Source organism: Syngnathus scovelli, chromosome 17 (genome assembly GCF_024217435.2).
Source record: "Syngnathus scovelli strain Florida chromosome 17, RoL_Ssco_1.2, whole genome shotgun sequence".
NCBI classification, from domain to species: Eukaryota; Metazoa; Chordata; class Actinopteri; order Syngnathiformes; family Syngnathidae; genus Syngnathus; species Syngnathus scovelli.
This window is the reverse complement of record NC_090863.1, coordinates 13,157,373-13,183,268: the sequence shown is the minus strand read 5'-3', so window position 1 is coordinate 13,183,268 and position 25,896 is coordinate 13,157,373. Positions and strand designations below refer to the sequence as shown.

At 44.1% G+C, this 25,896-nt stretch overlaps 5 protein-coding genes across 21 annotated transcripts; 2 read left to right on the top strand and 3 right to left on the bottom strand.

Annotated features, from left to right (window-relative positions):
- Positions 1-132: 132 nt before the first annotated feature.
- Positions 133-2,127, bottom strand: LOC125984610 (polyisoprenoid diphosphate/phosphate phosphohydrolase PLPP6). The gene is made up of 2 exons (XM_049746626.2): positions 1,616-2,127; positions 133-575 (listed from the first exon to the last, which is right to left on the bottom strand). Exons 1-2 carry the CDS (start codon positions 2,052-2,054, stop codon positions 154-156), a joined length of 861 nt encoding a protein of 286 aa, XP_049602583.1. The 5' UTR covers positions 2,055-2,127; the 3' UTR covers positions 133-153.
- Positions 2,128-2,680: 553 nt separating this feature from the next.
- Positions 2,681-8,692, bottom strand: fggy (FGGY carbohydrate kinase domain containing). Of its 13 annotated transcripts, none has more exons than XM_049746587.2 (17): positions 8,195-8,312; positions 8,055-8,137; positions 7,729-7,944; positions 7,285-7,396; positions 7,020-7,195; positions 6,807-6,895; positions 6,549-6,664; positions 6,313-6,441; positions 6,080-6,183; positions 5,894-6,001; positions 5,579-5,640; positions 5,286-5,448; positions 4,919-4,993; positions 4,661-4,781; positions 4,148-4,242; positions 3,133-3,194; positions 2,681-3,018 (listed from the first exon to the last, which is right to left on the bottom strand). In XM_049746587.2, exons 3-17 carry the CDS (start codon positions 7,918-7,920, stop codon positions 2,928-2,930), a joined length of 1,695 nt encoding a protein of 564 aa, XP_049602544.1. In that variant the 5' UTR covers positions 7,921-7,944; positions 8,055-8,137; positions 8,195-8,312; the 3' UTR covers positions 2,681-2,927. The 13 variants fall into 13 exon arrangements, with proteins under 13 accessions (XP_049602544.1, XP_049602543.1, XP_049602545.1 ...); XM_049746586.2 differs by having other exon boundaries at positions 7,729-7,938; XM_049746588.2 differs by having other exon boundaries at positions 8,059-8,137.
- Positions 8,693-8,962: 270 nt separating this feature from the next.
- On the top strand, positions 8,963-12,809 carry LOC125984605 (complement factor H-related protein 1-like). Of its 4 annotated transcripts, XM_049746617.2 has the most exons (10): positions 8,963-9,270; positions 10,172-10,351; positions 10,430-10,621; positions 10,890-10,961; positions 11,162-11,203; positions 11,292-11,336; positions 11,418-11,579; positions 11,657-11,827; positions 12,132-12,157; positions 12,235-12,809. In XM_049746617.2, the coding sequence occupies exons 1-10, from the start codon at positions 9,006-9,008 to the stop codon at positions 12,244-12,246; spliced, it is 1,167 nt and encodes a 388-aa protein (XP_049602574.1). In that variant the 5' UTR covers positions 8,963-9,005; the 3' UTR covers positions 12,247-12,809. The 4 variants fall into 4 exon arrangements, with proteins under 4 accessions (XP_049602574.1, XP_049602573.1, XP_049602572.1 ...); XM_049746616.2 differs by having other exon boundaries at positions 12,132-12,809; XM_049746615.1 differs by lacking the exons at positions 12,132-12,157; positions 12,235-12,809 and having other exon boundaries at positions 11,657-11,937.
- Positions 10,851-17,256, bottom strand: zbtb41 (zinc finger and BTB domain containing 41). Of its 2 annotated transcripts, none has more exons than XM_049746571.2 (11): positions 17,109-17,256; positions 15,631-16,660; positions 15,305-15,512; positions 15,103-15,175; positions 14,797-14,944; positions 14,342-14,471; positions 14,176-14,271; positions 13,983-14,089; positions 13,730-13,835; positions 13,538-13,626; positions 10,851-13,040 (listed from the first exon to the last, which is right to left on the bottom strand). In XM_049746571.2, exons 2-11 carry the CDS (start codon positions 16,649-16,651, stop codon positions 12,487-12,489), a joined length of 2,532 nt encoding a protein of 843 aa, XP_049602528.1. In that variant the 5' UTR covers positions 16,652-16,660; positions 17,109-17,256; the 3' UTR covers positions 10,851-12,486. The 2 variants fall into 2 exon arrangements, with proteins under 2 accessions (XP_049602528.1, XP_049602529.1); XM_049746572.2 differs by having other exon boundaries at positions 15,631-16,687; positions 17,109-17,232.
- A 2,000-nt stretch (positions 17,257-19,256) lies between these two features.
- LOC125984587 (protein crumbs homolog 1-like) lies at positions 19,257-25,241 on the top strand. The gene is made up of 8 exons (XM_049746562.2): positions 19,257-19,422; positions 19,836-20,792; positions 21,340-21,890; positions 21,978-22,143; positions 22,619-23,522; positions 23,803-23,844; positions 24,077-24,199; positions 24,686-25,241. The coding sequence occupies exons 1-8, from the start codon at positions 19,374-19,376 to the stop codon at positions 24,936-24,938; spliced, it is 3,045 nt and encodes a 1,014-aa protein (XP_049602519.1). The 5' UTR covers positions 19,257-19,373; the 3' UTR covers positions 24,939-25,241.
- The last annotated feature ends 655 nt before the right edge of the window (positions 25,242-25,896 follow it).

The following is a 25,896-nucleotide window of genomic DNA, read 5'->3' as shown; positions in this document are numbered from 1 at the left end:
ATGCGCAGTGTCATCACTGCTCATTTTGAGTTACTTCAATTGCTGTGGTCAGGATGACACTCAAGCAAACACACTCCTGCAACCTAAGAGATCAAATAAGAGTCTTAAAAAAGAGCAAACAAACATAACACATAACACAAAGGGTCTTTATTTTCAATGTGTCCAACTGGCCATCCACAGTCGCCCATAAACCTTGGTAAGTCTTTCCTGCAGCCTCATCAGCAGCGGGTCCTGCAGGCAGTCCCAAGTCACCCATAACCTTTCCACAAGGTCATACTGGCAGTAACCCATGAGCAAACCAAAGGCCACATCTGTCACATAGTGGCGGGCCAGGAGCAGTCGGGACATGCTCACCAGGCCGGCCCATGCCAAGACTAACACTCGCATGGAGTTAGTGTCGACCAGTTGGGCTAAAAGGAAGCGGGCGCACATTGCCGCTCGTGTGGCGTGGCCTGAGGGGAAGGAGTAGCGCTCGATGAAGAAAGCGGAGAAGAGATCTGTGCGGTTCTGGGACGGCCTTCGACGTCTGATCGCAGTCTTGACGAGTCTGACCAAAAGCAGATCTAAAAGGAGTGCTGAGATGATGGAAAAAGATTGCATTTTAATGGCCAATTTGGCAATTTTTCTGAAATGCGTAGTAAATTCAAAATTAAATGTCGTATTATTATTGTTACAATATTATTGTTTATTATTATTATTATTGTTATTATTATTATTGTTACAATAATAATAATTATTATTATTAGAGATTATTATTATTATTGACGTTAATATTCGAGAGAACGGGAGAGGGAGCTAGAGAGATTTGAATTTTTTTCTATTTATAGTCATTGAGATTTTTTCTTGCTATACATTCAGTCATACTCATTCAAATTCCTCGTTTGTGTCTTACGTACGTATTTTTTTCCCTACGACAATTAAGATTGCGATGATTAGAAATATCTTGAAGTCAAATACCATTAAATGTCAAATGTCAACCATTTTGCCAAACTTAAATGTGTGCGTGCAAATAAATCCTTTCTAGCGGATTGGAAATGATTTCCTCCCAAGAGGATGGATATTTCCAAAACACAGTCACTCCAGTATGGCATACCCAGAATAGCTCTGGCATTTCTTCGCAGGACAATAGGCCGACCAGTGGATTTTGTCTGTCATCCAAAATAATCTACACATGCAAATAAAGCGTCACTTGTGCTGTGTGCATGTCACTCAGTGACTCACTCGTGTGGTGCCAGCTCAGAGAACAATTTTCCATGACTGGACTGACTTTTTCCTGTCGCACACCGACACTCCACAGGCACAGCAAAGTCAACTCAACTGTCAAGTATTTGGACAATACATTTAGCGATTGTTGTTTTTCTACATCTTGGAAATGTAAACCTGCACATTTTTGCATCACGCAAGAAGAAAGTTCATTTGTGTGCAGGTTTCTTTTGATTCGAGTGAAGTACATTTCCATATGTACTTTTTTTTACTTTTACTTATAGAGCAAGTACTTGCACTTTTATCAAATGTCGTTATTTGCACACGCTATAAGTACAGCATGGAATCTTTGCCACCTCTATTGTGCGTAATTATGCAAATGATAGTATTAGGGGGGAAAGGGAAAACTCACCCAGGGCCAAATTGAGCATGATTTCCCGCTCGGCCACAGTGTGCCCACAGAGGAGAGCGTAGAGAGTGCCGATGAGCCAGGGGATAACATGCCCGGAGAACTCCACCAACCTCACCAGGGGTCGTATGCCACCCCAGGATGAATCCTCACAGGCGCACACGCCCAGTCGTTTGGACAACCACAGGTCGATGGCCAAAAAGAAGCGCAGCGTAATGGTAACTATCGGTTGGCTCAAGCTGACGGAAAGCTCCTCACTTGTTGCTAAGTAGGAACAATTGGAGGCCCGACGTCTACATTCCAATGATGATGATGATGATCGAGTTCCACATTGACTGCCACGGCAGCTATTCCGTCTGGACACGGCTGAGGACATTTTTTCGTTTGGTGTCCTCGGATATCGAGCAGCCCCCCCTTGCGTCGACCCGTGACACACCTGCATGTGTCACATGTGCCGAGTCGCAACACAGACGTCAGTGTGGTCACATGATCCCGCACACAGTCCATCCATCCATCCGTCCGTCCGTCCGTCCGTCCGTCCGTCCGTCCATCCGTCCATCCATCCATCCATCCATCCATCCATCCATCCATCCATCCATCCATCCATCCATCCATCCATCCATCCATCCATCCATCCATCCATCCATCCATCCATCCGTTAGGTAACTCCACGGTCCTCGAGGGAGGTAGGAGGATTGCTATCCTGCTTCTGCAGTTTGCTCATTACAGTAAATGACCATTTCAATCAGACGTGTTGCAACAGGGAGTCATAGAAAACACGCGGGACACCGGAGTTGCCGACACAGGCACATTAATAAAACGTATTGTATCACTTTGTATTCTGACAAGGTCTTTTTTTTTTTTACGCAATTCCAGTTTTTCTCTCCTTACAGACAACCCAAAAGAAAATGACAAGGAATCTAACCTATGAACCTGGAGCTGATGGTAGCTCATCTGTAAATAAATAGTATGCCTGCATTTTTACAAACAATAATGGTAACGTTTCAATAATTTTGTAAATCACATTTGATAAAAGAGCTCGATTTAAAACAAACAAATGACCAAAAGTAGGTCAGCTCAACTTTACTGAAATATCATGAGAAAAAGCCTGTGATCAGGCTCAATAACTTTTCCCGCTTTAGCCATCTGAACAACTTTTCCCGCTTTAGCCATCTTCACCATTGCCTCCAAAAGTAATAATATACAAGGTATATTTTATCACAAGATGTTTTCTTAGGGGGTGACAGGGACCTGAAATTGTTTTGCTGTGGACTGGTTGAGTGAGAGTCACTTTTCTTTTTTCTTACAGTGCGTTTCACTCTGTCCCAAAAGTGTTCATGAGGGCTTGGTACTCCCTCTGGTGGGCAACAAGGCGCCGGAACACTTGGCACTTTCTTTGGTAAAATCTGCAAAAGAGATGATATTTATTCCATGTTTGATGCTTGGAATTATTTCATATTTGTTGGATCACTTAACTGACTGATAAGGAAGAAAATCATTCTGTCCAAGTTTCACCTTACCTCTGAAGGCTGTGATCAGGCTCAACAACTTTTCCCACTTTAGCCATTTTCACCATCGCCTCCTAAAGTAATCATGAACAACAAATCACGTTATGCACTTTCAGGCCCAAACATGAATCGGGCTACGGTGCACGGCCTCTCTCGTGACTTATGCAGAGCACGGACGGGCACGGCCTCCCTGCACTCGAAAGCGGCACAATCCGGCTCGGATCAGACGCAACAACTGTCTGCTGCACTCGCCTTTGGAAGAGGGGCTTGACAGGTGCAGCCTAGTCCAAATAATAATGTCTTATTTTTAGTGTATCTGGCTTAAAGGCTTATCATTCTCTGGTGGTATGAGATCTGTTGCTGGAAGATCACAGGGATGATTATTTGACCGGGCAAAAAGATTAGTCAGCATCTTGGGTCATAAGCACGCTGTGCAGAAATCGGACTTTCTTCTGTGAAATAATGCAATGTGCTACAGTGACGTGCGGTGACGTTCACGACTGGGGAGGCGCTGACGTTTTGTTCATCTAAAGAAACACGACGTTACAGACAGATGACAAAAAACACAAGCTATTATATACACCAGCTTAACTACGGAAATTAATTCATATAGCCACAATGTTTGAACACTTAAACAGCCACGTAAAGACAGAGAGCAGTTCAGTCGAACTGCATAGCCGGTCAAATAGGCAGCCGTGTGATGACGCAATCCTCAGAGGAGGCCAGACAGGACGTTGGCTCCTCCGAGCGAATCGTCTTCGGTTTTAAAAGAACTCTATGAATTCAGCGATTTTGGTTCAGAATGATACAAAATTATTGAAATTAAAAGGAAAAAGGGTACGCCTCCCTTGCCTCCTCTGACCGCACGTCCCTGATGTGCTATAATGTTTGTGTTTTGGGTAGTGGTAATGAAGTGACGAATCAGCGCTTCAGAGCGTGAGTGAGTGAGTGAGTGAGCGAGTGAGTGAGTGAGCGAGCGAGCGAGCGAGCGAGCGAGTGAGTGAGTGAGTGAGCGAGCGTGTTCCACCTGTATAGTGCCATGGTCACGGGATGCACACGCTCCAAGAATTGCCGTTCCTACCAATACAGCCTCGGTCTGTTCAGGCAACACCACAGGCAACCCTTAAAGTGACCAAATGATTTAAATAACAGCATTTAGTCCCATGAAAATTTCGCAGGAAATCATGCTCAAGTCCATATTTGCTGTGGACTGAAAACATTTCGATCACACATCCAAAGACAAATATGAGACAAGCGACCTGGATCTGATAAACAAACTCTGACGAGACCACATTTTGTTACAATCCTTCCAGTTTGTCATTTGAGCAAGTTTTATTTTGTTTTATCTTGCTATATTGATTATTGGAACAACACACAGCGTTGCTCAGTTTCAATTTTTAAACTGGCTATGAGGACGAGAGCAAAATTAAAGGAACCGCCTCAATACTTTTGGAGTGCTGTGCACGTTTATTTTGTGACCCAAATAGTTGCTGTTTCCAAATACAAAACCATGTCATGGTCTCTTGTTTGCACTTTGTACCTGTCGCGTTGGCATGAGTCTGAACAAACAAGCTGTTCTTGCTCAATCCTCCACATAAGAAAATGGTCTTAATGTCATGGCCAGCTTCTTTCATGGCCTCCAGTATATGCAGAGTACCAAGCTGAAAATAGAAAAGGATACAGTGAGAAAACAAGGAAGTACATTAAAAAAAAAAAAAAAAAAATCGTTACTCGTCAAATGGTAAGCAAAGGTCTCAGCGTCGGTCATTTAAAACAAACAAAAAAGCAGTGGACTGACCGCCAGAGCTTGTATGGTCACCAAGTAGAGTAAAGCCAAATCATCCAGAGTTTGAGAAAGAGACAATCCCACCACCTGTAAAAGGGTCATCACTCCATTACACACAATGAAACAGTCGTGGAGCCTCTAAGGTTGAACACAATCTATTCCAAACTGCTAGTTGCTTGGTGATGAAGATCAGACGGAATTCCAATTCATTCTGCTTGTGTGCATTTCACGAGTAAGGCCCCAAAAAATGTGGACTCACCATGCCCACCTAGGGTGGGCTCAGCCAATGGTGACCTGTTCCCCTGAAAGTCTGGCCACACGTGAAGACTCGAGCCCAGCAAGTCAACGGCTGAGCACGATGAAAAAAATGTGGACTCACCATGCCCTTTAGGGTGGGGTCAGCCAATGGTGACCTGTTCCCGTGAAAGTCTGGCCACACGTGAAGATTCGAGCCCAGCAAGTCAACGGCTGAACACGACGAAGCCATTCCACGTAGGTGGCTGTTCAGGTAGCTGTAGATGCCGTCACCTGAGCTATAACAACTGAGAAAAAGATCCCAAAAATTCATTTGGGATCATGGTAGGAGTTGCTTTCGTCTCGCTTCATTATCGTATTATCATGTGTCGGCTAACGTGTTTCGGATATTTTGGAAGAGCCAAATCATCAACTAACCTCTGCCGCACCTTTTCCTGGAGCTGCGCGTAAGCGACATGACCCTTCACCATGTGGTCAATCTGGAGGAGAAGGTTTGTGTCACAATAAGAAATGCAAACGTTGGATGCATGATTTTCTGTTTAAAAAAAAATCACCTAGCTAACATCCAATTAGGAGTAAAATAGCGTTTAACCTTATCTACTATCAGCTTTTGTCGGACAGGAAACGTTGCAGTGGTATTTATCTGCTGGGCTCAATGAATGACTAATTCAAGGACATTCAAGGAAGGAGCGAGCGAGCGAGCGAGCGAGCGACACAGCAGAACAGACTGACCAGACGTCCCGCGACGCTCTGTCCTCCCTCGTTAAGCCACAAGTCCGGTACCATGGCAGACAAGTAGGGACCCCACACTCCTGGCACAAACAGCGGCTGCTCACTGATCTGGCGAAAGTAAAAAAAAGGTCAAAAATAAACATGAAAATGAGACGGCATCAACGGAGTAACACGGACTGGACTCACCGCCATGTGACAAGACGATGTCCCGCAGATCATGGCCATGCGCGTGGTGATCGGCTGCTTCTCACATGGCAGTCGAAAGCCTTTTACGTCTGCTCCAATCATACCTGGAGAAACAAAGCCGGTGACTCATCATAGAACATATGTCACAAAATCGGTAGGTGTCGCGTTCTTGTTTTGCTCTACAGTTGTAGAAAAACAACGAGAAGAAAAAAAATGTGTTCAGCGTGAGCTACCAAGGCCACCGGCATGAGCGTCAAGAAGCGAAGCCCCCACAGCAGTTCCTGGATCTAGACCCAAATCTGCTGCTGCTCCCTGAGTCAGCCCATCCCCAAGAGGACTACCGGGAGAACACGTCATGCTGCCTGGACGACAAGCAATCAATGATTTCACTAGAAATCAAAGCAACTTCAAATCAAATCAAAAACTGGACAGTTTGATTGTTGATATTACTATACTTATTTGAATGTACCTATTTTGGAAAAGTTGTTTTGGGTCAGATCCTCCAATCCTATTGAAGTCCAAAAACTCACATCCCAACCCTCAGGGGGACAATATGTCCATTTACATAGCAGAGTACAAAGGGATCTGTTAAACCAAAAAGAAAGTAGAAATAGCCTCTGCAGCTTTTCCATAAAACTAGAATTTCCCCAGCCAGCACAGGATTAATCAAGGCTTCTTTACGTGAATCAATTCCGTCATAATTATATGTGCGTATGTACATACAAACCTGGTCAATGAGCCAGTGGCCTTCCATGAAAGAAAGTCTGACAGGTCCAAAAAGTGAGCAGCTTTGTTCCAGCAATTTTCCCGTAGGTTCTGCAGGAGTGGGAAGACAAATATTGTTAAAAGTGCGCGATGACAAGCGTGAAGAAACGTGCGCATCGAGAACAAATGCCTCGCAGAAAAAAATACTCAACTCAACCATTGCACTTCTGCTCACCTCTTTGAGCCAGAGTAATTTCGGTGGTTGCATCTCAGGTGACATGACCCCTCCGACCCTACTTAGGACGCTGTGGCCTGCGCTTGTGATACGAGCAGCTTGCTCAGCAGCACGATGGTCCATCCACATCACCACATTTCTCAGATTGTTTCCTGGATGACGAGGAAAGACTCGCACTGCGGTTGTTATTGTTGCCTCGCCATCTTAGGATGGGTGATGGATGACATGATATTCGACGCCGCATGATGGGGTGAAATAACCTTACCATCCTGATTAACTGCTACAGGCTGGAAGCTTTGGTCCAACACCACAAGGGAGCAGGTAGCATCAAAACCGAGCCCTCTCACCTGTTTCTTCTTCACACCCCGTGTCACTTTCTGACCAAAACAGAGAAAATTGTCAGTTGGATGAATGAGCAAGAGTATCAAAATATTATAATGATTCATTTATTTCAGTATTTCTTTCATTTGACTATACTTATTTCGCTATTTACTATATATGTTTCGTTATTGCTCTAACAAGGTATTTATTTCAATATTTTGGGTGATTTCAACCTATAATTGACTATTTTGTATTTATTTCACCTTTTTTTTTTTTTTTTAATTTCATTTCGGCACACTATTATTGAATCCCACTCTTCCTCCATACAATTGATCTAGTCTAGGGGACGCTATTTCGCACCTCTTTATGAGTCAATCCTCGCTCCTACCTTGACAACGGAGCAGCATTTCTCCCAAATCTCAGAAGAAGACTGTACAAAATGGTCACAGTGAGGTTCCCAGATGGTAATTGGCTCCTGAGCAGAGGTCTTCAAATGACCGCCCCTGGTCACGAGAGCAGCCCTCACACTGGCAGTGCCCACATCCACTCCGACGTAGAAGACTTCGGCCGAATCAGCCATGAGGGAGGACACAGCCTTCTGCACCTCCACATCGATTTAAAAACGGTTACATTGCAAGTGTCCACGTATGAGCAAAAACTGTTGTAAAACAAAAACAAAAAAACACGTGACGCGTTTCTCCGCGCGGTACATACATACGTATGTATGAATCGAGTTCTTGCAGACTAAAGAAAGGCTTTCTTTCGGTGCAGCGGCGTCAGTAGCGGATCAATTGGACCTAAGTTAGAAAGTTGAAATGATAGTTTCTCCATTGACACAGCATTCCCGAACTCACCCAGTGATTGAAACTTGCTGTAGTTTTCGCCTTTTGGTTGGTGGGTTTGTTCGTTTGTTTTTTGCCAGAAGAAACGCACCCTCTGCTTGGGACACTCTTGGAGAACGGAACGCGAAAGAGGCCAAAAAGCAGCGAAATGTCATTGTTTTCCCACAGCTTACCAGTTCGGCCCGAATTGTTCCTCTTTTGATGTAGGACATTGGTTTCAATGTGATGATTTGTTATCTACCTTTGACTACTTAACTGTAGCAACGTATCATTTCTTCCGTGTATAAAGATATAATATTGATCAGTGTACTCACTTTTGTTGAAGGTGATTGAGACATTATTGGCTGTGTGTTGTAATACAAGCTGTCTGTGCACTTTGGAGCAAATGTAGTAATTTCTCCACTATTATCACACGAAAAGATGGAAAAGCATATTTGCAATAATGCAAGGGGGTGTACTCACCTTTGTTGTCTTGCTGTGTCCGAGTGCAAACATGTGTCATTGATGTTTTTTTTCTTTCTTTGTGCCAGGAATTCTTTCTTTCTCAATGCAAGCCTCTATTTACATATGTCATCATGAGTTGGGCAAATGAATAATTCGGGAAATTTCACATTTACGTTTTCCGTGACTCAAGAACCAAACCCGTTTGTACATTTCTGTTTTGACTTGTAACCCTTAAATGACGCTTGACTCAGTAATGTTTGCTATTTCTTCATCCCCAAGCTGATATGGGGAAGGTCACAAGCAGATGCATTTAGGGACCCTGACCGCAACCACACATACAGCACTACATTTACCAAGTCAAAATATTATTTTTTTAATCATGGTGCTGCTGGGAATGTCCAAGAAGTACATTGGATGTTTTTTGCTGATTTGGTTCTATGGAGCACATCGCTGTGTTTCATCGAGTTACTTTTGTCGTGCGCCCCTTCTGAATGGAGGTTATGTTGTTCCTCAACAAGATACATATTCTCACGGAACTGTCTTGCCCTATGCGTGTGAAAATGGACTCAAGCCAGCAGTGAATGGCTGGTGGGGGACCACGACATGCCAAAATGGTAAATGGTCCCCTCAACCGCAATGTATCGGTAAGTGTTGGACTAATCATATGTCAAAGGTGGAAGAACGTATGTGCTGATTTTTTAATGGGACAGATGGGCCAGGTTAAAAAAAAAATATTTTATTGAAAATCTCAAGGGGGTTAATTCTAATCATAATTTATTATGCAGTTATAACAAAACAAAAAAATGACTAAAATAATGACGAAAATGTACTACAGTCAAACCTCGATTTTCGACCACAATCCGTTCCAGAAGGCGGTTCGAGAAGTGAATCGGTCGAATTCCGAATCCCCCATTACAAATAATGGAAAAAAATGTAATCCGTTCCAAGACTTAAAAAAAACCCGCCTTTATTTAAGCATTTTTTTTATTTGCGCATTTTTGTCCGATCGCGCAACCGTAGCGCGCTGCCAACCGCGCAACTGCACCGCGCTGGTCGCATTATTGTGACAGAGTCGTGGCTGAAATTTAGAAAATATGTTTAAAATCCTGATGTACTTTCCAAAATTGAAGTGGGCCTCAGTGCGCAGGGAGCTTCATTTGGTCCGATCGCGCAAGCGCCTGCGCCTGCGCGCAGCGCGCCGGGCGCTCACTGTCTGTCTGTGGCATTGCTTTAAGAGCGTCTTTGTGTTTTCGGATGGATGGCTTTACTGCTCCCACTTGCTTTCTTTGGAGGCATGATTAGAGTTTATACAATCCTCAAAGTAACGAAAATACAAAAACCAACAGAGTCAGTCGGCATCCGGGCCGCGCGGTCGGGTTTTCGCGGGTCCTTTCGGCTCATCTCGCGAGGTTCGACCTCCGAATTGTGTTCGACAACCGAAATCAAAAAAATCTCGAATTTCTCGTTCGAATTCCGATTTGTTCGAAACCCGACTGTATTTTGACTGTATTTAAGGTCTAAAGGTTCTCTTTTGTTATTACTCAGATGACAAGAATTGCATTCCACCAGCTATCGCTCATGCAAAATTCACTTCAAGCTTGATGGGTTGGTATGAGAACGGCAAAGTAATTAGGATAACATGTGACGCCGGCTACTCATACAAAGACGGCAATGCGATAGCACAGTGCGTCAATGGATCATGGGACTCTGTACCAATCTGTGAGCGTAAGTCTGTCCGATTTTCTTAAGATCTGGTCGTATCGTGCAATGCACATATATCCCTCATTTGACTTGTTTTCACAGGAAGTATCCAGGCATGTGATGAGCCTCCTAGAATTCCCCATGCTGTAATTATAAATCAGGGCCCTCGCCAAGATGTGTATGCTCCTGATACTGAAACACTGTACGAATGTGAAGATGGATATGATTTAGAGGGAAACCAGAAAAAGTCAATTTTTTGCATCGGTGGAACCTGGTCAGTCGCTCCGCCCTGCAGTGAGTAGAATCAAGCAGAAAATAGATGCATGTATATATTTTTTGGGTGTTCAACTAAACGGACATAGATTCCACACTTCTGAGCAAATGTGTGAATCATTTTTGATGAGATGGTCATTCTTTTAGTAGCATATACTTACTTATATGATATTGTTTGGTGTGGTGCTTAAGATTGACTCATTAATGCGTGACAGCATGTAACTGCCATAAACTTCTATTTCTACTCAAATTGAGATTACATTTGTCAATGTATTGATTTATTCCACAGTCAAACAAGCAAAGCCAACTCCTGGTAGCGCTACAACATCTACTGGCAGTGAAACAAGGCCTGCAGGTGGAGGTACGTATCGACATGGACAAAATGATTGGTGCCAATTTGTTAAAGAGGGGGAAAAAAATACAGTCACTGAAATAACTTGAAACAGAGAAATTCATTTGATCAAAAGAATTACGTATTTTGCGATTCTAAGCTAAGCTGCGCACAAAATGATTGGCTTACATCATTTATCCATGTTTAGTCATCGTCCTATTTCAATTCAGGGAGAAGACCGAGTAGCGGGTCTGAAAGTGGAAACACTGGGGGTAGGTTATTGAGCCGGCTCGTTACTACTTACTGTTCATTTCATTCTTTACAAATGTAATCTCATGGTGTCTTCCTTCTACTTTGTAGGATCGTCAGGCAACACCGATTCCACTGATCCACAAATTACTACAAGTAGTTATTCGTTCATTATCAGATGGTTTCATTATCACGTTTGAGAATTTGAGTTTCTTTTTTTCCAATTGACCATTTTAGTTGATCAATGTGGAACAACTCCCGTTGTCACCAATGGGGAGATTGTGGAAAGGGATGCAATGTTTTTGAAATACCAATGTGGCAGTTTCTACAAACAATTGGGTCCGGACAAAGTCTTCTGCTACGCTAACAGCCAGTGGTCAACGACGCCCACCTGCAAAGGTATTTTATATATAAAAAAAAAAAGGATACAGTGGACTTAACTTATTGTTAACTAATTTGTCGCTTCTTGTGTACAGCTAGCTTCTGTTCCGTAGACACCCAGCAATACCCCCAGTTAAAATACGATGGAGTTAAATATATCCAAAATGGTGAGACTGTGAGACTAGAATGTGTCAAGCTGAGCCACTGGCTAACGGATCATTACTCAGTGGTGCGGTGCAACAATGCAAGACTAAAGCTAGGCCAATGTAAGCATTCTTTTGAAATGATTTTATCCCATAGCCCAAGTAATCAAGTGTATGAATCACTTCACTGGTTTCTTTTATATCAAACAAATTGTTTTAGGTTATTCACCTGACATGTTTCGGCGGTTTCTTCCGCCTTCATCAGAGCCGAAACATGTCAGGTGAATAACCTAAAACAATTTGTTTGATATAAAAGAAACCAGTGAAGTGATTAAATAAGGAAAAACAAAATGAACTTAGTACAATTAAGTGTATGAATATACGTATATGGATGCTCAATTCTGACTAAAACTTCAACTTGTTTCAGGTTGTAATTGGTGGGACCTGAAATTTGTAAGTGACACTTTTGTTTTCAATATTAGTTTTGGACTTTTTTTTGCTGACTGATTCAATGTTGTCTTTGTCATCAGACTTTATGCTAAGAGGTGAAGATTGAGGATGCAACAGTTCAAATGTTTGGATTGTCGGCCCTCGATGACGTCAGCGTTTTCATAACGCAGGCGACTGTCGCTGTCCTTTTTTTTTTTGGTTCAATCTGAAGCACACTATTGCAATAAGCAGAATAAACACTCTTAAGTGAATTTGCCACTATCATTATTAGCGGTTCTACAATGAAGTTAGTATTGTTCCTTTTTCATTTCGCAAGATGAATCCCTAACGTTTCACTGGTGACTTTGGTTAGCATTTGAGATGTTTGCAACGGAGGAAGCGGAATCCAAACCAAGCAATGTTCCCAGGTAGGTCTGCTCTCGGGTATCTAACATCTGATCGGGCCTCACGGGTTGAACAATGTCAAGCGACTGGGGCGCCAGGGTGTACTTCTCTAAAAACGCCAGCTCGGAGTTCTGGTAACCTGAATTGGGCTGCGATTCTTCAGCTCGCATGCCCGCATGAGCGTCCAATTGACCCAGCCCGGGTCGACCCGCTATTTGGGCGGGGTCTAAAGAGTCAGCCACGCATCCGCCCGTAGGCGTCGACTTGGGTTCCGTACTAAAAGGATCCGGGCCCATTTTGTCCTGGCCCGTTGGCTGCTCAAGAAAGCGGCTGCTGTGGACGTGATCGACGTGATACTTGAGCTTGTCTTTTCTCTTGAAGGCGGCGTTGCACTGTTGGCAGTTGAAAGGACGGACGTCCGAGTGGATCACCATGTGCTTAGTCAAGGTCTTTTTGATCCGAAACGTCTGGTGGCATTCTGGACAACTGAAGGGTTTCTCACCTTTCACAGCAACATCAAATAGATGACAACATTAAATGTAAAATGTAGAGTCGACATAGTGAACCGCTGGACAATTGTTGTAGACCTACCGGTAACAAACTCTGAGTCACCCTAGTAATAGCAATGGCACCAAGCGTGTGGCATTTACGCGTAATGAATTTAATTCAAACTAATGACACTAAGAATCCACAAGAGGGCGTTAAAGTAATGTTTTTAATCAACCTGGCCTGAGCTCTAAACCGCAAATGGGTTTTCTTTGCTACCAGCAAATAACAGAGGATAAAAAAAAAAGTATGTGAATATGCAAATTCTGAATCACAAATATGCAAGTTAAGAACCTGTTGCACGTTGCTGGCATCAACAGATAAAGACGTTATCTGTAGTAAAGCAAGAACAATTTCTAGACCAATTTGGTGAAACTGGATCATTTCCAGTAATGTGTCGTATTTGGGAATCACTACTCATGTTCATGGGTCAAAAAACAATAAAGTAATTACCTGAGTGAGTCCTGAAGTGCATTTCCAGACTGGATTTACCCTTGAATTCTTTCTTGCAAACCTCACATTGATGCATGGCTGCTTTATACCTACAAGAATATGAACGATAGACTTTTTGTTTTACAGATTTACAAATGAGAGAGTAATCTGTATACGATAAATGCAAACAAAGTGGAAATGTCGACAACATACTTCTGCCACACTTTCTCTCCCAAATGAACACTCCTGTAGTGGATGGCGAGGTGATCCTGGCGTCGGAAACACTTCCCACATTCTTCGCACTGATGCGCTTTTTCACCTGGAATCATGCAGGTACCGTAAGATGAAGCAGTAGTAGTAGTAATAGTAGTAGGAGTAGAGGTTTAATGTTAAACAGCTCATCAAACCAATTGCAAAATTACGAGGATCATTATGAAATATATTTGGGGTGTGAGAAGAATTGTACCCGAGTGCGTTTTCTGATGTTTGGTCAGGTGATCGTGGCGCACAAAGGTCTTCCCGCATTCGTCGCACTCATAGCGCTTGTCATTACGGTGCATTCTCAAGTGGAGCCTGTCAGCCAAAAAACCCAAAGGAATTAATTGCAAGAAAACTTCAATTCAAAACAATAAATCAAAGTCAAATCTCCTTTGAGCAACCTGTACGAGCTCTTGTGACGGAAAGTCTGCCCGCAGACACCGCAGATGTGCGGCTTCTCGCCACTGTGGATACGCATGTGCTCTCGTAACGTTGTTCTGCAAAAGAAAAATGTTTCCAAAGGCAGAATTCAAAAGAAAGGTCAGCAGGAGGTTCATCCTCTCTCACCTTTCCCTTACTGATTTTCCACACACAAAGCACGTCCATTTTCTTTTCCCTCCATGCGTGCATTCAACGTGTCGCCTCCTGTTCCCGGTGTCGTTAAAATTTCGCCCGCAGATTTCACAAGGAAAAGGTCCTGAAAAGGAACATTTTGATAATGGTGTAATTCAAGCTCAATCGCTACTGCATAACTTCGATTTTTTATTAAACATTTGATTTAAAAAAAAAAAAAAAAAAACTTTAAAAATCATGCTAATTCGTTTTTGTATCATTCATTTTTATTCAATCCTTTCTTCGTCAGTTATTTAATAAAAACATTTCAAAACATATTTGTTTATTTAAAAGAGTTTGCTTGAACAAATGCATGCAATTTTTCATTTCAAATGAAAGTAGTACTAATTATGAAGAACATTTCAAAAGTCCAATTATTCATGCTCATTTGTTTTCCTCATCGGGCTCACCCAGGTGGTACTTTTCTTGGTGCTTGAGCCTCGCAAACCTGGATCTGAAGAACTCATCGCAAAATGCGCATTTGAACGGCCGATCTTGGGTATGCAGGATCATATGCTCCTGCAAGTGAGTCCTGCGGGTAAAAGACTTCAGACAAATCTGGTGCAGCAAGAAAGGAGAAAAAGAGGAGTCATTTGATTTTGTTCAATGTACTTTCTTATTGCTAGACTAGACAGTGGTGCGTGCGTGCGTGCTCAAGTTCAGGCCTTAAGCTATGATTTTAAAAATGATAATAAACGAGAGCAGCCCTCCCTCACAGGACATTTCCAGCCTTCAGTCTTCCTCTTCTTACTTTTACTGACAAACTCTTGAAGGTGTTCTGGGTGGAATCTGGCAGGTCACAAGAGAAGAGAGCAACATATCAACCAGCATGTCGTTTGGGCAAGTGTGCTTGCTCGTACTCCGGCGGTGAATAATTGAACATCTCCACAGTCACGGTGTTGAACCCGGCGGTCTCACCTCCGTACATGCTTGGCAAGGGTTTTTGTGCTCGCGTGGAATTTATTACAGAAGGGACACTTGTGTTCTTTCATCTGCAAGGGAGCGTTGTCGGTGTGCTTCTTCTTGTGAACCGTCAAATTGGACTTGGTGGAGTAGCGCTGCTGGCAGATGTCACACTGGAAGGGTTTCTCTTTTGTGTGCACTCTCGTGTGACTCTCGTACTTTCCTGGTAGACACAGAAATCGCCACTTGAGCCATAAAAGATAAATCAAGGTATTCCTGAATTACTCCCAACTGTCTAGTCTCGATGGACTTCATGACTTGAAAAACGTTATCGTTCCCACCTGCTCGATCGAAGGTCTTGTCGCATTTGGGGCACTTGAGAATCTTCTTTTTGGCGATATGGGTGATGACGGGAGTCAGACCTTCAGGGTATTTGGGACCTGCGGCTGGTGCTTTGCCACCCTCCTCAATCGGGCCTTCCTCATCCTCCTCACCCAATAAATCTTCCGCATGTGATGATCTGGTTTCATCCACTACCAGTTTATATTCTCCCACTTCTTCATCGTTCCATCTTTCTTCAAACTGCTCCCTTGGTGATTGAGTTATTTGCGTTTCCTCAGTGTTGTCCACATACTCCACGCAGTCTTTCTCATACTTGGTTGGAGGCTTCCTCCTTCGAGCAGATCTCCGCATGGTAGTCGCCTTCCCGCCGCACATTTTCTGGCTTTCACTTGGCGGTTGCGCCTGAGCGTCACTCTGACTCTGGTCCTGCGACGAGGTTCCTATGTACAACTGCTGATCAATTGAGCCTCGAGTGGCCGTCTTCAGTGACTCGCTCTCGTCCCCACTTACGGGCTTATCGTTTAGTCTTTCCTCACACAGCAGCTTTAATACATCCATCATGTCCAGGAAGTGGGCCGCTTCAGTTACAGCCTGAAGCTCAGTCTTGGCAATAACACACTCGGATGTGTATAGCAAGGCAAGCAGGTGCTGGAAAACGGAGTCCTCCACGTGATCCAGAATCACGTGGGTCATGGCTGGGTTCCTGGACAGCTCCGCATGGAAGTAACTGCTCCCGTGGGCCAAAACCACTTTATGGGCACCGTAGAGCTTTCCGCACACGGACACGGACACGTCGCAGAACCTCTGTCGAGTCCGATCCTCGTTTAAGAAGTTTAATAGGTTACGACTGTGATGCGCCATGGTCAAGTGGATTTGTGGGGCTGCTTTTTGGGCATCGAAAGAGTCGGTTGACATGCCAGGTGCTGTTGGGTATTTTTTCATGGCGTTGCTTTTCCTGCTGTGTTTGGCAGGTGATGAATTGCTGGTTCGTTTCTTCATTGGACCGCTTGAGGATACCATGAATTACATCTGAAGAGCAACAAAATGTTGGAACACCTCAAACAAACAAGGACACATTTAAGACACGTCATAATATGATCAGCGCAATTGTGCAGCACTGTAAACTAAAAGCGCAATGGGAAAGTCATACTTCTTTCAATTCAAACTAGGCCTGGTACATTACAATAGCTATGAGCGACGTTGTCTCCGGTGCATTATTGCGAGGCGGTCATTGGCGTTAACCCAACAATGACAAACGGTTGTTTATATGATGCAGGTAGTTGCATACAGTATTGCTACAGGCCATTTTCAGTTCCATTAAAGCGCTGTCGTTGTCCACCTAAAGGACCCCTAATGCTACCAGCCTCGGAACACACAGGGCCCCCCCTTCGAGGAGATGTTGACGTACGACCTCACGGCTCTAACGAAAATTAGCATTTCAATGGGGATTTGTTTTGCCCCCCCAACAAAATCCTACCTCATATATGTGGACCGTATTCACAAAATCGTGTCCGGACGTCAATTCATGTTGTCGGGGTACAAAAACAGGAATGTTCATTTCCTGTACGTCGGAAAACACCCCTCTTCCTACCAATCTGACCGACGTCGTAACAAACAGCTCGCCCATAGGGCGAGGGGACCGCGTTAGCGTGACGTCACGTCGTCGGTCAACATTTGCTCTTTGAAAACTATTGTTTTTGAAAGGGTAATGGCTTGCAAAATCCAACAAACAATAGGACGCATTAAATCAATGGTTGTATTTACACTACACCAAATATATTTCCACGTATACGAAGGAAGACGCACACAAAGACGGATGTCTGACGCCATTTTCACTCCTATGTAATCTTGGGAAATGTAGTCGTTATTTAAATACCGACAGGGTCAGTTTTGATACGAGACGTCCAAACAGTTTTTAAAAAATGCAATGCATGGCATAGTGCATGCGACTAAAGAAAATATAAAATCTTGCATTTTGATTTTCTCATCTTGACTGCATCTAAAATGTTCACATTCAACCCCCTGATTAAATACCAGAGTGCAAAACATTGAAGGAATGGGTGGGGTCAAAATACAAAAAGTCCTGCCTAGCTACAAAAACAGATGTGCTCAAACCTCACTGAACAAAGTACATAAGCAGACAAGTATATTCACATATTAAATCAATAAAAGAAAACATTTTAAGCATATAGTAATTATACCTACACACCAAATCGATAAAGAAGACATAGTAACTAGACATTTTTGATAAGTGGTAATGAGAGAGGTTTTTGATCTGATATAGTATATTTCTGAGCACTTTGAAATAACAAATGTCTTTTGATATATTGCCTAAATAGCTTAATGGCCCTTAAGGAACTGTGTCATGCATGCCTGATGTTTTTCTCTAAATCATGGACACGGCCAGAGTCGTCTTGACCGTTCACTACTTGATTGTATCTTGTGTTTTGACTAATGCTAGACGCCAGTTTTTGATGACTACTGAACGCTCTGCACAGAGGGAAATAGTTTGCCTAACAAAGAAAAGATACGGTTGGAAGCATGATGAAACTAAGAATATGCAAAGACATGAAGTATCAAAAGAACAAACTTTACATCGGGAACAGCAATAGATTAATGATGTCACAGCCAAAAGCGAACATCATTCCGTACAAAATGACAAAATTGAAAGAATGATGAATGGATGAGAATGTTTACAGGAAGGTCACTTGGAGATAAAACCAGCAGGTGCCAGAGGGAGACAGCCCAGCCAAAGATGATGGTCAAGGCTGAAAGACGGAAAGGAAAACAGCAGCCCCCCCACACACATCCAATCGCCCGTCATCAGCACCCAAGCCCACGGAACCAGCTCTCACCCAACCAGCAGCACCCACTCCCATGGAATCAGACTCTCCTGCGAACTTGCCCCGCCCCAAAGACTCATCACCCATTAAACTCGGCCCACACTGGCATGTGCAACTGAATATAAGCGGACCAAAGAACCTTGAACGTTGCCTTTTCTGAATGGAGACTTTCCGCTCTTGAAAGGCCCAGCGCTGTATTGTACTTTCCTGAAAACAGAGCTTTCTGAACAACAATTGTGCTTGAACTCAACCAACCTGTGTAAGTCTAATTTGTGCTTCAGTGTCTTAGCATTTTCCTCAATCTGAAGAAATCAAACGAGCACGCAGTGAGTAAATTGGGTGATTGGCAATGGCTTTTGCCGTGAGGCGCAGATAACGCGCTCCCTAAATCGTGGACAGAATCCAACAACATTCATATTTGCTTAAAACATTAAAGTAAAAAGGGAAATACTGCTAATCAATCAAACATTTGCCTTTCTTGCTTCATAATTTTAAAAAAATAGTTAAACTAAAATGCAGTTGTGTAGGTGACATTGAAAATGTCACCTGGAGTCAGTTTTTGAATGTATTTTTTAATTGTACATTAATTGTTTCCATTGAACTAGACCCTGTTTTCTAATACAGCTCACAGTCAGATCTTCCTCAGAGGGATCACTCAAATTAGCCTCCTGGCTGGAGCACTCCCTTTGCCAACACAATTAAAGTGTAAGACTTTGTAATTGCATTATCTTAATCTCTCCAATCTTGGCTTGCGACAATACCAGCGTGCTGCTGAGCACACATGCATGCGTGGAGGGAGGAGAAGCCAAGATGATGGTGCTACGTACAATTCCCCAGCTGGATTTGGTGTCAAATGAAAATATTACTGAATAGCTTTTAAATTGGACCATTTGAGGACAATGTTCAAATTCATCGTGCATGTTTGGATTATATGGTCGCTTTTCAAAGGTAGGCAGATATGGAGATGTCTTGGTATACACTTGATACTGTTCCGTGTGTCGCTAAGAAAGGTGTTTATTTTGTAAGGAAAAGGAAATCTAACATTGTTTGATTTCATTCGATTCAACGCACTGGCACCTTTTAAACTAAAGCCAATTTTACGATACAAATCCATTTTTGTTACACCCCTACCAAACAAGAATATATAATGTGACTTAGTATTTAGTCAACCAAGGAATGAGCAGAGTCGATATGCCGAAAATTGAGTGTGGACTTGACCTCATTTCCTTTGATTTGCGAGCACAAACTCGAGATACAAACACTGTATGGTGGCAGCCTAGCCCACTCAACTCAACTCAACTCAACTCAACTCAACTCACTTCAGAATGTGTTAACAACACAACGCAATCTTGTCTTTCTAGGCGTTCTCTCTGAAGGTGATATCACCACCGGATGTGAACAAGAGCCATGCCAAAACGGTGGTGTGTGTGAAAGTCACTTTGGCGGTGGTTTCACATGTCTTTGCTCCCAACAACCAACCCAACATGGCCGTCTATACGGCGGGCAGACCTGCACTGTTCCACTTTCAGGTTGCGATGACAACCGATGCGAAAACGACGGAATCTGCTCGCCCTCACTCGTACGTGGCAAACACACGTACTCGTGCATCTGCGCTGCCGGTTTCTCGGGCTCCAAATGTCAGACCTCCACGTTTTTCTCATTTGAGAGTCAAGGTTACATGTACATCGAGACTCATCTGGTTGACCCAGAAGCCCCTCTGAATGTTACACTCAGCTTTCGGACGGAAAGACTCGTTGGGACTCTGTTGCAACGCAGAGTAGCTGGCCTCCTTCTTAGCGTCGAGCTAACGGATGGACATCTGTGCCTCCGCAGTCTGAAGAACCGAGGATCGAGCGTTTTGGTTCAGCAGCTACCGGAATTTATTTCCAACAACAAATGGCACACACTGGAGGCCTCACTCGGCGGAGTGGTCAGTTTGATCCGCCTCCTCTGTACTGAAGGAAACTGTTCCAGGGAAAGCAAAGCCGAGGTCCAAGTTCTCAAGGCAGCCTCCGCTCTGCCTCGACCCGGGACAGTACATCAAAGCCTCTTCATAGGAGCAGCTCCAGATTACCAACCAGAACCCCCGCATGCTTTTCTGGGTTGCTTAAGAGATGTGCTCGTGGACTCCCATCTTGTCGTGCCGGTTATGCCGGCGACGTTTTCCAACGCTCAAGTAAACGTGACTACAGGGTGCAACGGCAACGACAAATGCAACGATGGACCGTGCCAGAACCGAGGCCGTTGCGTGAGCCAGGGCTGGAGGAGTTACCTGTGTGAGTGTCACAGACCCTACGAGGGCAGGAACTGTGCAGATGGTAAGGTGTTACAACAGATTCTGTTTTTGGCTTTGGAACTTTCCTACCCCAGTAAGATCATGACCGAAAGAAAACACTTACGGAGAAGAACCTAAGACTGGCGAATAAGTTACCGTTATGTTACAAAACAAGTTACAACGGAAATATTAGACATGATGGTTATTTTTGGGATCCTAGAATTCATTCCATAAGAAAGTCAGCCCGGGTGAGCAGGATGCGCAGAAAGCCACACCACAGGATCGTAAGGTTAGCCAGAGGGCATTAAAGAAGCTTACCGGTAGAAATAGCATGGACTTTAGTCACATGCAATGAGGAGGCAGTCGTGGAACACCTGAGGATTTACAAAAACGTGCCTTTGAGTAGCTTATCCGGAATAAATTAAGAGTCTTACCGAATCACGCTACGTCGGAGATCTTGGAAAAAGAAATAACTGTTTGTTTGTGCCATTTCTTTTGTGTTGGGTTAGGGTGCGCTCTTGTGAAATATTCTATTCTGTGAACAATCTTTGCTCCGCGCTACAGAATAATGCGAGTCTGTTTCCCTTCAGAGTACATCACTGCACGGTTTGGGAGCAAACACTTGGAAAGTTATGCCGTCTTCTCAATAGACGATGACCCCGGAGAGACTTTAACTGTGTCAATGTTCGTTCGAACCAGGCAGCCCAGAGGCCTCCTCTTGATCCTAGCCAACAGCACCAGTCAATACCTTCGCCTCTGGCTGGATCAGGGCAGAGTCAAAATTCAAGTCAACAACTTTGAGACCTTGCTCGGCCAAAGTGTGATCAGTGACGGCCATTTTCATCTGGTGACAGCGCAGCTGGATGGTCGAGAGGCAACCGTGATCCAGTCGGCCCAGGTTCAAGGCTCTCGAGCCATAAGACACATCTGGGCCAATCGGGGGGACCAGGTCTTTGTGGGTGGACTGGCGGACCCCAGGGCCTCAGCCACATTTGGAGGCTACTTTAAAGGATGTATCCAGGATCTGAGGATGAACAATAAGCGACTTCAATTCTATCCCATAACAACTGCTGTGGAATCTTATCAATTGGAGCAGCTGACAAGTGTTGCACCAGGATGCAGCAGTGACAACGCCTGTATGGTAAATGATGGACAATTGAGGATTATTGTCAATTCCTGCTATTGGTCATTTGCCTCAAGATTGATTTGATCTTTTTATCTGCTGTAGGTCAACCCCTGTCTCAATGGTGGAGTGTGTTACTCCATGTGGGATGACTTCACCTGTAACTGCCCGCCCAACACGGCAGGACAGCGCTGTGAGGAGGTGAAATGGTGTGAGCTGTCTCCCTGTCCCACCTCGACTGTATGCCAGCAGAGCTCACGGGGCTTTGAGTGTGAGTGACAGATCAAGAAAATGTGTTATTAACACCAAGACACTGCTTTAGAAAGACAAAAGACTTGAATGAAGGCCAAACTTTGCACAAGGCTAGAATGAAGCGTATATGCTCTCCACGGTCCACTAAGAGGTGGAACGGTACCAATTAATTACAGAGTGGTTAATTCCGGGAGGGAACGGAGTTGAAACAGGGATCCTACATAGGATTCCTCCAAAACACGCTAATCCCTGCTCAGGTTAAGGCTACCCACACATGCCAGTGGAGGTTTGCGCTGACGAGTCCTGCGGGAGATGTCATATGTTTACCTGGCCAGCTCATTTTCATTTATTGGGTTTTGGGATGGAATTTCAGGATGAACCTAAACTGCACCAGGTGAACTTCCTTTGAGCTTCTCCAAAGTTTCAGGGCACAGTGTTTGATGAATGGACATTTCTAAGGTTTTAATGCTCCCCTTAATTCCTCCCTTCTATAGGTCTTTCAAATGTGACAATCCGTACAGAAAGTGGAATTTTGCATTACCGGAACAACGAGAAGAACAACCATTCCGTCAGCATCGCCAGTGTCTCTTTCAGTTTCCGCACGAGACAGACCGCTGCTACGATTCTGCATGCACAAAGGGGCTCCAAATATATCACGGTCTCCCTTCAGGACTCCCGAGTGGTTGTGGAGCACCACGCCGGAGTGGACCAGAACAATTCCGTCGGGCACGGCGAGAGTCCAGTCAGTGATGGAGAGTGGCACTATGTGACGCTCAGCAAGGACACTGGATTATCCAAGTGGATCATAAATGTGAATGGAAGTAGAACAGAACTGTCCAAGTTAGGTGTTGGGGATTTGGATTTTCTTTCACAAGGAGCTGACATTTTCCTAGGCGGTCTGAGCTTGGACTCCGCAGTTCGTTTCTCTGGATGTTTGGGTCCTGTAGAAATCGGAGGCCATCTTCTTCCTTTCCACTTGGACACAGACTTGAAACTTCTCAGGCCTCAGGAAGAGAAGTTTTCACAGTTGAACGTCAACGCCCATCCACGCTACGGCTGCTGGGGGGCGAGCGTATGCGCATCCAACCCTTGCCAGAACCAGGGTTCATGCGAGGATCTGTTCGACCTGCATCGCTGCAATTGCCCCCGGACGTGGAGCGGTCCGTCGTGCCAAGAACCGAGCGACCCGTGCGCGGACGAGCCGTGCGCTCGCGGAAACTGTAGCAACGTTCCTGGGGGATACCGGTGCGTGTGTGATCAAGGGTACAAGGGGCCGCTGTGTGAGATGGAGCTGGATATTTGCGAGAGCAGCAATTGTAGCAACGGCGCCACGTGCCTCAGAGGAGTCCGGAACTACTCATGTCTCTGCCCCCGGAACCTGACGGGCCAATATTGCAAGTTAGTTCAACGACAGCAACGTTTGAACATGAATGGGAAGCCATTTGAGGGTATTTTGAAATATCCATCTTAGTCATTCCAAATTTGTCTCTCGTTTGACTATTGCGTATTGCGTGGCCAGAGAGGCCAAAACATGTTGGGTGAAATCATTGTGTACTAGAATTGGCTTAATAACGAAGACATGAAACTAAGTTGGATGTGGAATAAAAGCTCAAACGACATTCCATCCGTCTGAAATATCTTGACCGCTCTTGTGCTAATGAAAATGTGTCTCTTACAGCGTGAATATTCCAGAGATTCCATGGTACATCCAGACAAAGCCGTAAGTGGCTCAACATTAACTACTCAAAGTAATACTTTTCATATTTGAGCTTTAGCACAACTGTTAGCCCAGTTGGCGCTTACTTTACTAGCTCTTGAGTAGGTTTTTTTTCCAGGTACTCTGACTTCCTACTATATTCTAAATTTTTTTGGAAAGAAAATACGATTGTATACGCTAACAGATAATATAAAATGTTGTGTTTGTATTTATTTTTTCTTGCGGGGCTGTCAAGTCTTCCTCTTCTGCCTGGGTCAAAATGTAGCGGTACAAGATGGAACTTCAGCTGCTATAATGGAGGGAATTGCTCAGTAGAAGACAACCATTGTCTCTGCCTACCGGGCTTCTCAGGACAATGGTAAGTTAAAGTTAAAAAATGATCGTCACACACACACACACACGCACACACATCCGGGTGTGGTGAAATTTGTCCTCTGCATTGAAGCCATCCCTCCCCATGTGATTTGGATCCATCCCCTGGGGCAGAGGGGAGCAGTGAGCAGCAGCGGTGCCGAGCTCAGGAATCATTTGGTGATCTAACCCCCCAATTCCAACCAATTGTAACCCCCCAATTCCAATGCTGAGTGCCAAGCAGGGAGGCAACGGGTCCCGTTTTTATAGTCTTTGGTATGACCAGGCCCGCAACTTTCCAGGCTCAGGGCGGACAATCTACCTACCACTCGGCCACTGAGCTGAATAGACATGCATCAGTAGGATTAACCAAGGTTTTGCAAAATTTGGAGGTGAAGGAAATTTTGGGTGAATCATTGATTAGATTGAGCCATGATCTGATCAATAAACATTGTGGTGAAACAGTGACACGGTACTCTTGTTTGGGCTGCAGGTGCGAGAAGGACGTGGACGAGTGTGCCTCGGACCCGTGTATGAACGGAGGCTTCTGCCTCAACTACATTAACGGATTTGAGTGTGTGTGCGATTTGAATTACTCCGGTATCTATTGCCAAATAGATATCAGCGACTTTTACATATACGTCTTCCTGGGCCTGTGGCAGAACCTGTTCCAGCTGGTGTCCTACCTCATCATACGCCTGGACGACGAGCCCGAAGTTGAGTGGGACTTCCAGTTCAACGATTAGCTCGCATTTTCACAAATACAGTTAAAATAATTCAATGTAAACGCAAAAATGGATCATCTTGGGCTGGGTGATAAGGCATTCAAATAAAATCTCAAATATTTGTTTTTTTCACATCAAAATCTGATTTCTAACACTTTTTTCCACTTGGAATAGACTAGAAACAGCACATTTTAAAGTCAGTAATGTGATATTTAGAGGTGTAATAACTTTCATTTGAATGTGGATAAAAACAAGTGTGTTTTGTGCCGTAGCTCCACATTTTGATCACACTTGATCATGGGCACACAGGAGAGGAGGGGAGGGGAGGGGAGGGGCGAGCACACATGCACACGGACCGAAACTAAGACAATATAGAGGCTGTGATTTACCGAAGTCAAATTCCTTGTTTGGCACGCTCAAACATGGCGAATAAAAAACTCTTGAATCTTGAATATGCACATAATAAACCAACCGGGGACCAGCAATATAATAATAATAATAAATGCGGCCCCCGGTCAGATTTCATACAGCCCGCAGCTTTGGTCTTATAATGTATTATTTATGGCCAGCCTGCACTGTCAAACTGAATTAAAAAAAAAAAAAAAATCATGAAACTTGAAACTGTAGTTTGTCCTATTAGCAAAAAGTGGCAGCACCACCCCTCTCCGCTCATTTCTGCCATGGCGACTGCAAAGAAAACAAGGACATTTCACATTGAGGGCCGTCGCTTTCAAGAGAAATGGGAATTACAATACTTCTTCACTGAAAATCAAGGCAATTGTGTTTGTCTAATTTCTAAAGAGAGGGTTGCCTTGTTTAAGAATTTCAACCTAAAGAAACACTGTCAGACTAAACATGCTAACACATACGACAAGCTAACAGGGAGTGACCGCGCTCATAAAGTGAAGCTGAACTGGCATCACAACAGCGATTCTTCACGCGGGCGGGGCTGAGAGTCCAAAGTAAATCTTACTTAATA